Source organism: Chelonia mydas, chromosome 8 (assembly GCF_015237465.2).
Source record: "Chelonia mydas isolate rCheMyd1 chromosome 8, rCheMyd1.pri.v2, whole genome shotgun sequence".
In the NCBI taxonomy this organism is placed as follows: Eukaryota; Metazoa; Chordata; order Testudines; family Cheloniidae; genus Chelonia; species Chelonia mydas.
The window spans coordinates 52,233,715-52,247,506 of NC_057854.1; the positions used below are offsets into that span (position 1 = coordinate 52,233,715).

General features: G+C 52.5%; 1 protein-coding gene across 2 annotated transcripts in view; it reads left to right on the forward strand.

Moving 5' to 3' along the window:
• The first annotated feature begins 281 nt into the window (after window positions 1-281).
• The window catches only part of KIAA1614 (KIAA1614 ortholog), a 37,989-nt gene continuing 24,478 nt past the window's right edge, over window positions 282-13,792 (forward strand). The window contains exons 1-3 of one of the 2 annotated variants that reach the window (XM_043521102.1): window positions 282-378; window positions 482-605; window positions 12,720-13,739. In XM_043521102.1, coding sequence (XP_043377037.1) covers window positions 12,746-13,739 — 994 coding nt within the window. In that variant the 5' untranslated portion in view covers window positions 282-378; window positions 482-605; window positions 12,720-12,745. Of the gene's footprint in view, window positions 379-481; window positions 606-7,139; window positions 8,038-12,719; window positions 13,740-13,792 lie in introns of those variants that run through there. The other variant, XM_037907123.2, reaches the window with a different exon arrangement.

Here is a 13,792-nt window from a genome sequence, read left to right on the forward strand (position 1 = left end):
TCAGAAGGAGCTGACGGTTAGAGCCGTTTTAAGGAGATAAAACTGATTTCTGCAACTCGCGCTGACAGCTGCAGCTGTGTATGGGGCAGGGGGGGATTAAAACAATTCTGTAATCCTGGTCATTTCCTTTCGATCGGGATTATGAAACCAATCATGAATATCAAAAGCTGCAGTTTAAACCAGCAGCCTGAGAGCAGCTGCCCTGCATAGCTGCAGCAGGAAAGGAGTGAGGCAGAACCAGGGCTGGCTTCCATTTTACTCAGAGAGGCCTGCCAGCCCACCCCCACCCCCCCCGCTCCGCTCTCCCCATTCATCCCCGAGCACAGTCAGTAAGGTGGTAACTGGTTTGGACTGGGATGGCTACCTAAGAGCATTCAGGTAAGAATCATACTTACTTAAAGCACGTTGACACTGTGAAACCTATTGGGGCTGCCCCAGGCCTGTTGGAGCTGTTCCCGTTCTCTTTTGCCTCTATTCTTAGGAGCCAAGTGCCACATGTTATAAAGGGGAGACTGATGAACTAAGGTACTTCAAGCCCAAGTGCCCCGCTGGTGTGATGTGCAATGGGAAGAGAGTGTGACACGCCACTGCGACTGCCTGAAAAGGTAACACACGGCTGGGCTTGTGGGGGAGGGGTGTGTGTCTAGGGTACATATGTCCTGCATGGATATAAGTGCCAGCTTTACCCCTCTGCTCTTGTTCTCAGCCGCAGTCTCTCTAGTGCCACTGATCCCAGGCACTGCACCAGACTCCTGCTCTCCAGGAAAACAGCCATCTGTCTTCAGTCTGCTTCTGTAAGGCAGGGATATGCAGCCTGGTGAGAGTGAGCTGGCCAGGCATTTCCTGACCTGGGGCCCTTTAGGGGTGGGAGGAGCTTCAGTTAAACCTTGGTGTGAGTCAGCCAGGCACATCTGGATGTTGGGGTCTCTTAGTAAGAAAGGGGAAGATGAATTTCAGCGCCCCATTGATAGGTCTCTTTCTGAGCTGTAACTGTTAGCCACTGTTTTTTGGCTGTTTAATGTGATTGTCCTGACTGGGTTACCTTGGTCTTGCAAATTTCCTTTCCAGAAATAGGGAGTAGTTAACTTTTTGGGTGCTTGTTGCAAATTATCTTTGGTGCTCTGTAGTCCATGACGGCAGTTCTGCCCCTGTGCGTCCTGCGTCCAGGCTTCCCAGAGAAACAAATTTCACTTCCTTAGTGGGAACCGCACTTTAGGAGCTGCACTTGAGGAGTGATGAAAGTAAATCAAAAGCTGTTTTACTAGGGGGTCACTCTTATTTCCCTGAAGAAATCAAGGCAGGATTTGGGTCTATCAACCCAAGTGTGAATTCTTCCTGATAGGCAGATGATCCACAGCTCTGAACACAAATACCAGGAAGCAAGACCTTGTGAGGGAAAACAGCTGTCGCTGTGTATGTGCATGCCTTGTGCGCCAGCATGGCTTGGAGCTCCTGTGTTCCCAACACCACAGTAGGCTGCATTCTGGGATCTGGGTATGCAAGAATGGGGAAGATGATCCTAGAAAACAGCTTCCATCCTGTCAGCGTCAATAATTCCAGTTCTCTCTCCCCCTCAGTAAATCCTTTAAATGAAAGCGCAGAACAAGGCTGATTCTTCATTGAACTCCATTCAGTTCTAGCACTGGCTGCTGCTGCCTCTGCTGAGAGATGGATATGCTGGCCTCATTCTGTCGGGGCCAGCTGGTATGCTTGGAGAAGGGCCCAGTAACTTTTCCTCTTGCACAATTTGCAGATGCGGCATCAGCTTGGGAAGCCGAGTGTGCAAAACTAAAGGCTGTTCCCTGCAGAGCAGTGCAGAGGACATGGATGGAAGGACGGTCTTTCCTCCCCCATCTCTGTGCTCACTGGCACATCAGTACCCTACAGAAAACAGAGAGAGTGCAAAATCAGACACCCAGTTTCTGAACCCAAGATACCCCCAAACTCCCCTTGCTTTGGCTTAGTTGGGTATTGCCAACTCGTATGATATTTGGTATTTCCCTTAAAGCTGCAGCTCCTGGAGTCCAATGACCACATGACAATCTCAGCTTTCGTAATTTTTAATACAAGTAAGTTTCTAACCCTCATGATTGCAGAGAAAAACTTGAAAACACGACCCGCAAAAGCTCAGAACAAACCCCAGATTTATTATTTCTTGGAATCTTTGGATCTGGGGAAGCCTGACTCCTGATGCTTGAACTTTCGGAGCTGGCAATACTGCTATCCCACCTTCTATGTATTGCACTCTGAGGCAATACTGCTATCCCACCTTCTATGTATAGCACTCTTGCTATAAACCACCTGGGGATATTTGCATTCCATGTGACCTAAGTGTGAGCTGGGCTAAGGTTCCCTGAGGCTTTGCTAACAATATAACCTAGCTCTAGGGCAGGCTGGCTGCATCATTCCCCACCTCCTCCCACATATTGCCAATAACCAGAGTAACACTAGCCCTCTCAAGTGGGAAGAGGCCAATACACCTGTGACTAGTCAGTTGACCCCCAATTAGGCTTGAGAGAGGGCACCTGAGTGCTAGAGGGAAGGAGACTGGGACAGGTGAGTCAGTCTCTCAGAACGTAAGAGTCGGACACAGGAAGGGCAGGTGAGAGCTGCTGCTGGAGGAGGGGGGAGAGAGAGGAAGGGCAGGAGTTGCTTGGGAGAGAGCTATGGGAGACTTGGGGAAGAGAGGTGAATGTGAATGGGAGCTGAAACAGGGCTGCTGGTAAGAATTGACCAAAGCTTAGGGACCCCTTCTGAGCAGAAGGCTCAGAGAAGTGGCCCTCGCTAGGCCAGGGAAAGCTGCGCCTGGAAGCAAGAGAGCGTGGTTGTGGGAGGGTGGGTTTCCCTGAGCAGGGGTAGGACTCACAAGTAGGGAGGCCTGGAGGAGTGGAAGGCTGCAGGAGGGGGTCACTCGGGGTGAAGACCTGAGTGAAGGGCGGTGGGAAGATGGCTCGCTCTCAGGCAGGGAGGTCTGGAGAGCAGGGCCCTGGATCAGGGGTAAAAGGAACGGGGAACAAAGTGCTGGTATTGACTGTTGGGTGGGTGAGCAAGAGGTGAGGTCCCTGGAGAGGGGGATGGAAGAACTGCTGTATCTTAAAAAGAAAAGGAGTACTTGTGGCACCTTAGAGACTAACCAATTTATTTGAGCATAAGCTTTCGTGAGCTACAGCATCCGATGAAGTGAGCTGTAGCTCACGAAAGCTTATGCTCTAATAAATTGGTTAGTCTCTAAGGTGCCACAAGTACTCCTTTTCTTTTTGCGAATACAGACTAACACGACTGTTACTCTGAAACCTGCTGTATCTTAGATGTTTACTCTGGGAACTGGAGGATTGTTTAATATTACAAGGTTTGGGGGGAATTACTGCACGGGTGTATGTGTATAAATTGTGCCTGGAGGTGGACTTTGTATCGGACACTGAGAAACTACATGTTACTTTCATGAGTAGAAGAAAGGGGAAACAGGCTGGGTGCACTTGTGCTGGGGCCTGATGCTGGAGGGCGCTCGGAGGTGAAGGGCCATCACAACGCCATTCTTGCTTTGTTAGCTTTTCACACCTGGAGGAACAGAACGTGCCCCTGCTCTTTGCTTTGACTTGATTGGGTCACTTTTATACTGGTCTCCAGTCCTGCTAACAGCTTCCGGGTGTGTAATTGCACGGAGACTTTGTGGTTTAGTCAGTAGGCAGCATGTCCTTTTACTGACACGAGCATTCCAGTGGGGAGAGGGAGCAGAGGGAATAAAAAGCCAGCTGGGGAGTTAGCAGGACAATGTCGGAACGTCTACACAGCAATAAACACCCACAGCGGCGAGTCCCAGTGGGGGTCGGGCTGGAGGAATCTCCTTGTGGGGACTGGGGACGGTCTCAGAGCCTGGGCTCCAGCCTGAGCCTTGTCTACGCTGCTATTTTTAGTCCGGCAGCCCGTGCTCTGTGATCCCAAGTCAGCTGACCCAGTGCCACAGGTCTTGCATTGCTATGTAGAGATACCCTGTGATGTAGACATGGCATTTTCCCCGCTGCCAAAACGGCACCCAAGGGAGAAGACTGCTCCTTCTATTCAATAGGAGTCAGCTACTGCGCAAGATGGAACGATAGCCAGGGTTATGCACACACTCCCGCTAGTGGTCAGGCACTTTGATGGGTGATTTCTTGGACCTGCAGGTGGTGGTGATAGAAACCAGGTCACTGGGGCTAAAGAAAAGGAGGTGTATGACTGTGAATGAGGTGCCCATGCAGTGTGGGCAGGTGTTTTGTTTGTGAAGAGAGAAGGAAGTTGTAGATCTGAGTTAAAAAGGAAGCTGTGGCATACGTACTGCAATGCCTTTGTTTTCCATGTACTGCATCTTTAAATCTGCAAGGATACTGTTCTCTGCATTGTCAGCTGGCCACTTGGGAGGCTATGTGGCTGCAGCCTGTTGCGGAGAGGAGCTGGATATCATGCTCTCTCTCTCTCACTCATGGAGACTCTCTGCTTTTGGTTGTGCTTGTTGATCTCCTTAATCTGAAATAAGTTGGCCAGAGAGACGGGAAATGATCCTGAAGGCATCTCTCTTGTGGGAAGAGCTGTGCTGCTCCTGTGCAGGCCGGGCACCTCCCCAGCAGGGAATGACACCAGCTGCAATTGTACATGAAACATGTCTGAAGTTTGAGCTGCTCCCACACATGCTCTGGCCCTGGGTGGCTCATCCCTGAGGCACAGCAGGAGGTTGCTATAGTGTCATGGATCCACAGGCTTTGCCTGCCAGACCCTAACAGCTCCTATTCTTCCTTCAGGGTAGGCCACATGCCCTCACTGCCTCCAGGACTGAGCCTCTGGGCTTCAGCACTCCTGCCTCACACCTGAGCTCGGCCCAGTGAGGCCAACAGAGACAGACTCCTGGTTGGAGGGTTGGCCACTCTTCAGAGACACAGGCACCTCAGTAGGTATTTGCAGTGACACCTGGCAGCCTTTCCAAACCATAGCAGGGTTTATTAGTCAGCTGGGACACAGCACTGGAATTCCTTAGGTCACATGGACCACTAAAGGGTAAAGCATAGTCCATCTGGCCAAGCCAGAGCAATCCACTAGCCAAGCTGCTGGGGTTGGGGACCATTCTGGGCTCTGTGTCTCTCCCTTTGTCTGACCCTGGTGAGAGCCATGTCTCTCCAGGGGGCTAACTCTCCCCTTCCTTCCTGTCACTACTCAGTCCTCTGTTCTCGAGCTGGCCTCTGCTGAGAGGTGGGGGCGGGGGAACTGCTTTCCTCTTGGCTGTTGATTGCTGGGTGTCAATGTCCTGGTCAATGGAGTTTCCGTTGTCCACTTGGATTTTTCCATTGGTATGGTTTGGCCTTGGCCAGTCTTTTAATGAGCCACTCAGTCTGCCTCCAGAAACCTGGTGAGAGGCACACACCATGTCTCCTGCACTGCTCCAAGAGCAGACTTAACTCTTTTACCCACACTGGGTAGCAATGCAAAGTACAGAGGGACACTGAGGCACACATAGGCATCATAAAAATATTACAGAAAATTCCCACCTTGTCACATCTGGTATGATGGTCCCATGGACACGCGGTGCTGGCTTTTACAGTGCACAGCCCAAACCCACAGGCAAAATACAGCTAAATAAGGAGCCTGATATGAAGTGGGAATCATTTCCTTGCTAAGGGTTACATTCTCCCAGACCTCGACAGCTTCCCAATTATCACAAGTGATTTTGCTGTCAGTATTTGACAGCAAGGAACCATAAAAGCACCCTCAGATTTGTGCCTGGATTTCAGGTCTTGTGTGTTGATGTCACATAGGACAAAGGGCCGGTGGGGGTAATGCTGTGCATTGATTCCCTGGGTTTGCTCCTCAAATCTTGATGTATGAAAGAATAATATGTTTATAATAATACTATTTATTTTCAGAAATAACCCCTAGAGGCCAAAATGGAGATCTGGACCCCACCTTGCTATGTCCTGTGCAGACTCATGCTAATGATAATTCATGCCCCGAAGACCTTAGTTTGTTGAGACCAGAAAGAGACAAGGTGGGGGAGAGGTGGTATTGTTATCCCCCCCTTTACAGGTAGAAGGCTGAGAGACCGAGAGATTAAGACCCAAATGCTTAATGATTTTTGATTGCCTGAGTTTCTGGGTGCCCAACTTGAGATGCCTGGAAAGGGGCCTGACTTTCAGAGGTGGGTGCTCTGGACCTGTCTCACAATCAGGCCCCTTTTAAGTTGTCTGAAGTTGGGGTACCCAAAATCACTGGACACTTCTGAAATTCTTGGCCTAAGTGACTTGCCCAAGGTCACATGTGGAGTCTTTAGGCAGGAATTGAACCCAGCCCAGTGCCTTCTCTACAAGATTGGGCTTCCAATCCCATCCTAGCTTTCCAGGGCGTGTGAGTGACATGCATGGACAGAGTGAATACACATCTAACATGCCCTAGCTGTGCACACAGCCAGGCCTGGGACTAGGAGGCTAGGATGGAGCGAAGGTAGATGGTGAATTTCAGTCCAGTTCTCAGCAGAATGTGGCTCCTCCAGGTTTGCGTCTGGTCCATGGTTTGAAGAACGTCCAAGACTGACTGGCCCTGGGGGCTGAGTCCCCAGCCTAGGGATTGATAAAGCAAAGTGCAGTCAGAGCCTGCCTCTCCCTCCGCCCCTTTGAAAGGCCCACATAACTCCCCCCGCTTGCCAGAGAGGTTGTGCGGCTCTCCCAGGGCGGGTTTACCCGCCCGTGGGTCTCAATTCTAACCAGCCGCCTCCAAAAATGGAGACTAAACAAGGGACATTCCTGACTAGCAGCCAAAGGCGGCCAAGCTTCCACCACCTCCCCTCCCCTCCTCTCCCCCTTCCTTCTTCCCGCCCTCCAGCCTCCCTCGCAACTTCCCTCCAAGTTGGGACTGAGCCGCTCCCCACGGGGTGTAGAATTCCACCCTCCTGCCTCAGCTAGCCGGGGCTGCGCAGCCAATGGGGTGGGTTCCCACCCCTCCCCTCTGGCCAAGCAAGTGGGTAGCCATGGCGACACCGTGGGCCCTTCCAAACATGTCTTACCTTTTATAGCCAGCGGTTCCTGTGGTTAGCATGTTGTTTGCTTGGGTGCCCTGGTATGCGCAGGGCCAGCTCCACAGGCTCTCTCAGCTTGCACAGCTGGGTCACTGGAGGGAGGGGAGAAGGGGGGCGGGGGCACCCTAGCTGCGGAGGGGAGTCACCCAGGCAGTGAACTTGGGCGCTGCTGGCAAAGGTTTTTGTTTGGTTTTTGTTTTCCTGCCTCTTGGTTTCCGGCCCTTGCTCTAGCTGGATTGCTAGGAAAACTCCACCGCGTTTAAACCGTGGGAGTCGTGGCAGAGAGAGGCCTAGCCAGGGTCGTGCTGTGAGCTTTGTGCTGAGCCAGTTGGTCCTGTGCTGATTCCCCTCCTCCCCTTTCCCCTCCAGCTGGGGTCCTGCTGTGATCCTATGTGTAGACTTGCTCCCTCACCCCTGCTGGGGTCCTGCTGCGGTTCCCTGCACTGATTTCCCCTTCCCCCTTGGCTAGGGTCCTGCTGTGATCCCTGTGCTGACTCCTCTCCCCAGCTGGGGTCCTGCTGTGATCCCCCCCCAAAAGAGCACTCAAGCTGCCCCTCATATTTGGTGTATGTCTCTCCTGAGTGCAGTTCTGCTCCCTCCCTGCTGCCTGGTAGTTGTAACGGTGCAGCTATAAAAGGTTAACATCTGGGGGCGGGAGGGGTGCTCTCTTTCCTGCCTCCCTCCCATGATCGTCCCAGCAGTGCTGCATAGGAAAGAAAAATAAGTGAAGAGGGCCGGGGAGAGCGGACTAGCCTCTGCCCGGCCCTGCCTTGAGGAGTAGCTCCCGCCTTGCGGATGGGGCCTCCAGGATCCAGTCTCGGGGAGATGGAGCGTGGCCGGCACCACTGGCAGCTGGTTCGCAGACACTTCTGTCCCATGGTGTAACCTGGAGCCTGGATGGAGGTTGGGGAGGAGATTCTCCCCACCACGGAGTTGTGGGGAGAGCTCCCGCGTCCCACACAGAAGCAGCAGACTGTTCCCAGCTGACTCAGGAAGGCTTGGTGAGTATGAAAGTGGAGAACGGGGATTCCTCTGTAGTTATCCCACTCCCTCTGTCTGGCTAGGATGGTTGAATCTCAGGCCTCAAAGGAGGTTATACAGGGCTGGGAGTGGGTGTTTTCAGTGGAGGATGCAGCTGGGGGTGACTGATGCATCTCTGTGGAGTCCAGGCTCAGCTGGTGTGGCACATTCGGAGACCCACGTATTATCTGAGTGCTCCACTATTACCCCCAGTGCCACAGGACAGGAAGAGTAGTCTTGGTTTAAGGCACTGAACTGGGACTCAGGAGATCTGGGTCCAGTTCCCGGCTCTGCTATAGGCTGACTGTGACGGTGAGCAGATCACTGCATCTCTCTGCCTTAGTTCCCCCACTGAGAGATGCAGGTAAATAACCCTCCCTTTCACCTTACTCTGTGTCTTGTCTAGTTAGACTGTCAGTTCTAGGGGCAGGGGCTGCCTCTCGCTGCATTTGTACAGCACCTAGCACAGCAGGGCATGACTGCATTACAACTAATTGATTTGGGCATCTCAGCTGTGCGTACCCTGACCTCCCTTTGACACCTCCATGTGACTGGACCACACAATACTGTCACAAGTGGACACTTAGAGCTATACTCACTTAGGCAAGCTGTGATTTTAGGCTCTTGTCTCCTATGGCTTCTGCATAAGATTCTTCCAGTCTGTTTTTTAAGATACGTATTTCTGAATGAGTCATTGGGACTCCAAGGGCTTGTCTACATGGGGAAATTTTATATTATACCAATATAGTTGTACCAATATAACTTCCCCAGCCGCCATGTGAACATTTGGAAGAAGGCCTGTTTTTGGTTTAGTTTCTTGCTTGGGAAGAAGGTTAAGCTAAACCACAAAAAGCTCTTTTATACCAGTATAAGAGCATCTACATGTGGTGAGAGGGTAACTATATTGGTTTAAATTTACATCTTAGTTTATACCATTTTTTCCCCCTGTAGACAAACCCTAAGTAGTGAAACATCTGCTTCTGAACTTGGAGGTGAAAAAAAAAGGTTCGGCTTCTTTTTTGTTCTTGGAAGATTCCCTGGCTAACATGTTGAAATGCGTCCATCCAGTTTTTTCCCATCCGGACATGTGTAACATCTTTAACCACTGATCAAAGCACGTGTGCAGTGCTGCCTGGATACTCAGTGTAGCACAGCGTTACATTCCAGGCAGGTGTTGGCACGTCAGTGGAATACCACAGCAACACACAGGCAATGGACTGCAGGACCATCAGTCTGCAGTGACCTGGGTGGAGGGTGATTCCTTGGACTCCTGGGTTCTATTCCTGACTCTGCTACTGACTTGCTGTGTGACCTTGGGAAAGTCACTTCAGCCAAGGTTTTCAAAAGTGACTAATGATTTTGGGTGCATCCATTTTTGTTTGCCCACCTTGAGACACCTTAAAGGAACCTGATTTTCCACACTTTCTGAAAATCAGGATCTTCACAATGCTTCAGGTTGGACACCCCCATTACTAGTCAGTTTTGAAAGTCTGGGCCTTAACGTCTCTGTCTTCATAGACCTCATCTGTCACATGGGGGTGAGAATACTCCCCTGCCTTTGAGGGAATGCATGAGGATGGGTTAAAGTTTGCGAAGGGCTTTGAGATCCTCAGATGGAAGGTGCTACAGAAGGGCCAAGTCGTTACCATTTTAAAATGGGATGTAGGGCAACTCCCAAGTGTTCAGAGCTAGCTACTTGGGTTTAGGGAAGGCACTAAATATGCCTGTTCTCATGACTCTGTGTAGCAGGGAGGGCTGTGCTTGGCCATTGCTCCTCGACAGCATCCAATTGCTACATCCCAGACAAGGCCATGTGAAGAGCCATGTGGTAAGTGGAGATGGCAGCGGCTCTGTCTCTTCTGAACAGTTTGCTGTGAGGCTCAGGTCTGGAAACAGCTCCAGGGGATGTATAGTTCTTTTGATCCAAGTTTTCCCCTTCCCTCGTGTTTGAAGTCTCTTTCCCCGTGACCTCCTGGAGAGTCCAGGAGAATGTTTCATGTCACTTGCTGATCCCCTCCCCCGCCCCCGCCCCCAAAGCCAGCTGGTCTCCTGGATGGGAGAGAATTCTGCTCCAGCCCTCACCTTTGTGCCCACTCTTCTCATGTCTGTCTCAGCCTTAGGCAAATGCCTGAACCGGCTCACTCTTATCCTCAAATTTGACTTGTGGTGAGGGGAGGGGCCACAGAGAGAGTTTGTCCACTGTCCTAGTGGGAAACCTAGGAGAACATTGGGTGTCAGGATCCATCTAGCCTGGGGTACATCTATGTATTTTTAAATACCAGTCCCCACAATGCAGCAATACAAAGGGTCGCACCTGGATTCACTTAAAAATAGTAATTTAAACTTATTTTGTAGCGGAGGGGCTCAGATCTCTACACTGGAGTCCAACTGACCTCGCCTGGGACCCTGACTTTCCCAGCCAGGAACTGCGCACGCTGTCCACTTGTGATGCCGAGAACAAGGTCTTTGACTGTAGGGAATGACCACGCTGGTGCGGTTGGAATTAACATGCTCACCCAGCCTCTGCTTCAAACCCATGCAGAACTGACCCACGCTGCCTGGGAATATCTTCTCTTGCTCTTCTCCTGGCTCATTGCTTCCCTGCCCCTCTGCCCAGCTCCAGGGTTCTGGGAGAGGAGGTGCCAGAATGCCAAAAGCAAAGCTCTTTCCCTGGCAGCCAACTGAAGGCAGGATGTAGCTGAAATCTCGGAAGATTACCAGCCCAGCCTAGCGAACTCAGCATTAGAAACCAGTCTTCTGGAGGCTGATCCACACCTTTTGAAAAACACCAATGTTCTCTCTGATGCTATAGACAGATTTGGGAGTGAAGGAGCCCTTGCTATGTGCTGACACTAACAGTAGCATGAGGCTGGGTGAGCTGAGTTGGGGGTGGGTCTTAAACTTCCCCAAAAACTTCATTCAGGCTGCTCACTTTCCTAACTCGGCAGTTCTGAGTCAATAGTGACTCAGTGGCTCTTAATGACCAGCTGGTTCACTGCCTGAGGAGAGCAGCATGACCTAGAAGCTAGGCCGGGGACTGCAAGTCAGGACCCCTGAGTTCTATCTCAGTGTTGTCACTGATCTGCCTATGTCATGCACTTAATTGCTCTGTGCCTCAGTTTCCCTAGCTCTAAAATGGGGATGATAATACTCACCTGCCTTTGCAAAGCCTTTAAGAGTCCTCTGATGGAATGTACTAGATAAATGCAAATAGATATTTTAACTTATAACTGTCAGGAAGTGCCCAGTCTGGCGGCCCTTACTGCTATTCTAAACCATTTATACAGGGAGCTGAGACAAAAGCAGAGAGAGAATTACTTGTTTAATGTGTCTGAAGACCAGGAAAATTGAGGTGCCTGTTGCCATAGACAGAGTTCAGTTCACAGTACTTGTCTCTTCCTCCCTGCTTCAGCCTAGTGCAGTAACTAATCCGAAAGCAGCGCTCCACTCTCACTACATAGGATTGCGATGGAAAGTATAAAATAGTGAAATGGCGACGCCAGGTGAATTTCTGCCTGCAATGATGGTTGTACCCAAGAACTGCCCACAACTGTGGGGAGGGCCTGTAGGCTAGTAGTGGGACCAGGGGCCTAAGAGCTGGGATTCCTGACTTCTGGTCCCAGGGATGCTGTGAACTTGGGCAAGTTGCTTGGTCTCTCTATTTGCCCTTCCTTGACACAGGGATAATCAATAAACATCTACGCTTACTGGGGCAGGGACCATCTTTTTGTTCTGTCTGCGCAGTACCTAGCCCAGTGGGGCCCTGGTCCATGACTGGAGCTCCTAGGGCAAGAGTGGGCAAACTGCAACCCATGGGCCACATCCGGCCCGCCAGCTGACTTAATCTGGCCCTCAAGCTCCTGCTGGGGAGCAGGGTCTGGGGCTTGCCTTGTGTCCATGTGCTGCAGTTCCCGGAAGCAGCAGCATGTCCCCCCTCTGACTCCTACATTTAGGGGCAGCCAGGGGGCACCGCGCACTGCCCCTGCCCCAAGCACCGCCCCCGCAGCTCCCGTTGGCCAGGAACTGCAGCCAATGGGAGCTGCAGGGGTGGCGCCTATGAACGGGGCAGTGCGCAGACTAGAGCTGCCTGATCACGCCTCTGCGTAGGAGCTGGAGGGGGAAATGCCACTGCTTCCAGGAGCTGCTTGAGATAAGCATCACCTGCACCCCTGATCCCCTCCCGGGCCCCAACCCCCTACCTCAGCCCTGATCCACCTCCTGTCCTCCGAACCCTTCGGTCCCAGCCCGGAGCCTCCTCCTGCACCCCAAAACCCTCATCCCCCAGAGCCCGCACCCCCAGCCGGAGCCCTCCCTCTCCTCCCCAACCCCCAGCCAGAGCCTTCACCCCCCTCCTGCACCCCAACCCCAATTTCATGAGCATTCATGGCCCGCCATACAATTTCCATACCCAGATGTGTCCCTCGGGCTAAAAAGTTTACCCACCCCTCTCCTAGGGGCTACTGCAGTGTAAATAATTGTATGCAATGCTTAGAGACCTTTGGCAAGAGGCTGTGTGGAGCTGGCCAATGTTATTAGCTGGGGCGATGGGAAAAGGAGTTCCTGGGGAGGAGGGTGTGCAGGCCCATCCAGCTGTGGTGCTGCAGAGAGCTCCCTTTACAGTCCAGTTGAGTTCTGCCCTTACTGCTGTTTGTTTTCTCTGCAGGGGCCCCCGAGAGGCAGAAGGCTGGCATGGAGGGGAACTCACCTATGGAGAAGAGAAGAGCCATGAAGGGCATGAAGCAGCACAGCAGGAATGCCAGTAGAAGGAACTTCCCTGCTGAGAGCGCCGAGTCCAGTGCCGACCAGCCTGTCAGAGCGGCTTTGGAGCCAGCAGGGCTGCGAGGGGAACCGGGCAGGGCCACTCGCTCTATTCTGGAGAGCAAGGTGAAGGCTCTGAAGGAGAAGAGGTTGACCGCTAAGCAGGGAGGAGTGGTGTCCCAAGAACGGGCCTCTCCGAAGAAGCCCAAGGTCAGGAAAGGGAAGCTCACGCCAAGTCTGGCGGTGGTGGAGGGGGTCCCCCAAGATGCGGTGGTGGAGCCCGGGGCTCAGATCCGCACCTACCTGACGGATGTGCTGCTAGACAGCCATGACGATGTGGACTTTGGGCAGGTTGCCAGGGGGACTGCGGCTGCTGACCTTTACGCCAACAACGTGGAAGCTCTGAAGGCGCATAGGACAGTGGGAGGAGGCAGTGCCTTGGGCTGCAGTTCAGCTGAGGAGCTCTGGAGGCTCCCAAGCCCAGGCAGGAACATTCTGGAGAATGCTGACTACTACTCAGAAAACAGGGCCCAAAGGGGCTCCCCAAATGGGCTTTGGGGCACCAGCTCCTCTAGGAATCCTGCTACAAGCAGCCAGAAATCTTCCCTTGAAGACCATGGCAAACCAGCCCCCTTTGGAGAAGAGCTGGCCCAGGCTACGGACTCGGAGAACCTCCCCCTGACTCCCAAGGACGATCTGTGCGAGGGGTTAGCCCCATCAGGGCAGCTGTGGAGGACAGAGAGCTGGGATAGCCTTGGCAGCGCTGCGAGTGCCACCAGCGGGCTGTCTCTGGCTGAGCGGGTGGAGAGGAACCGGGCCGTGCTGCAGGAGATGCTGAGCCTATCAAGGCAGAACCGCTCTCCTCTGGAGCCTCGTTGCCAAGTGAGGGAAGCGCTCATGCTAGCAAAGGATGGAGCCGCTCAAGGTGGGTATTTGATGCTGGAGCATCTCAAGAGTGTGTGATGGGCAGGGAGAGTG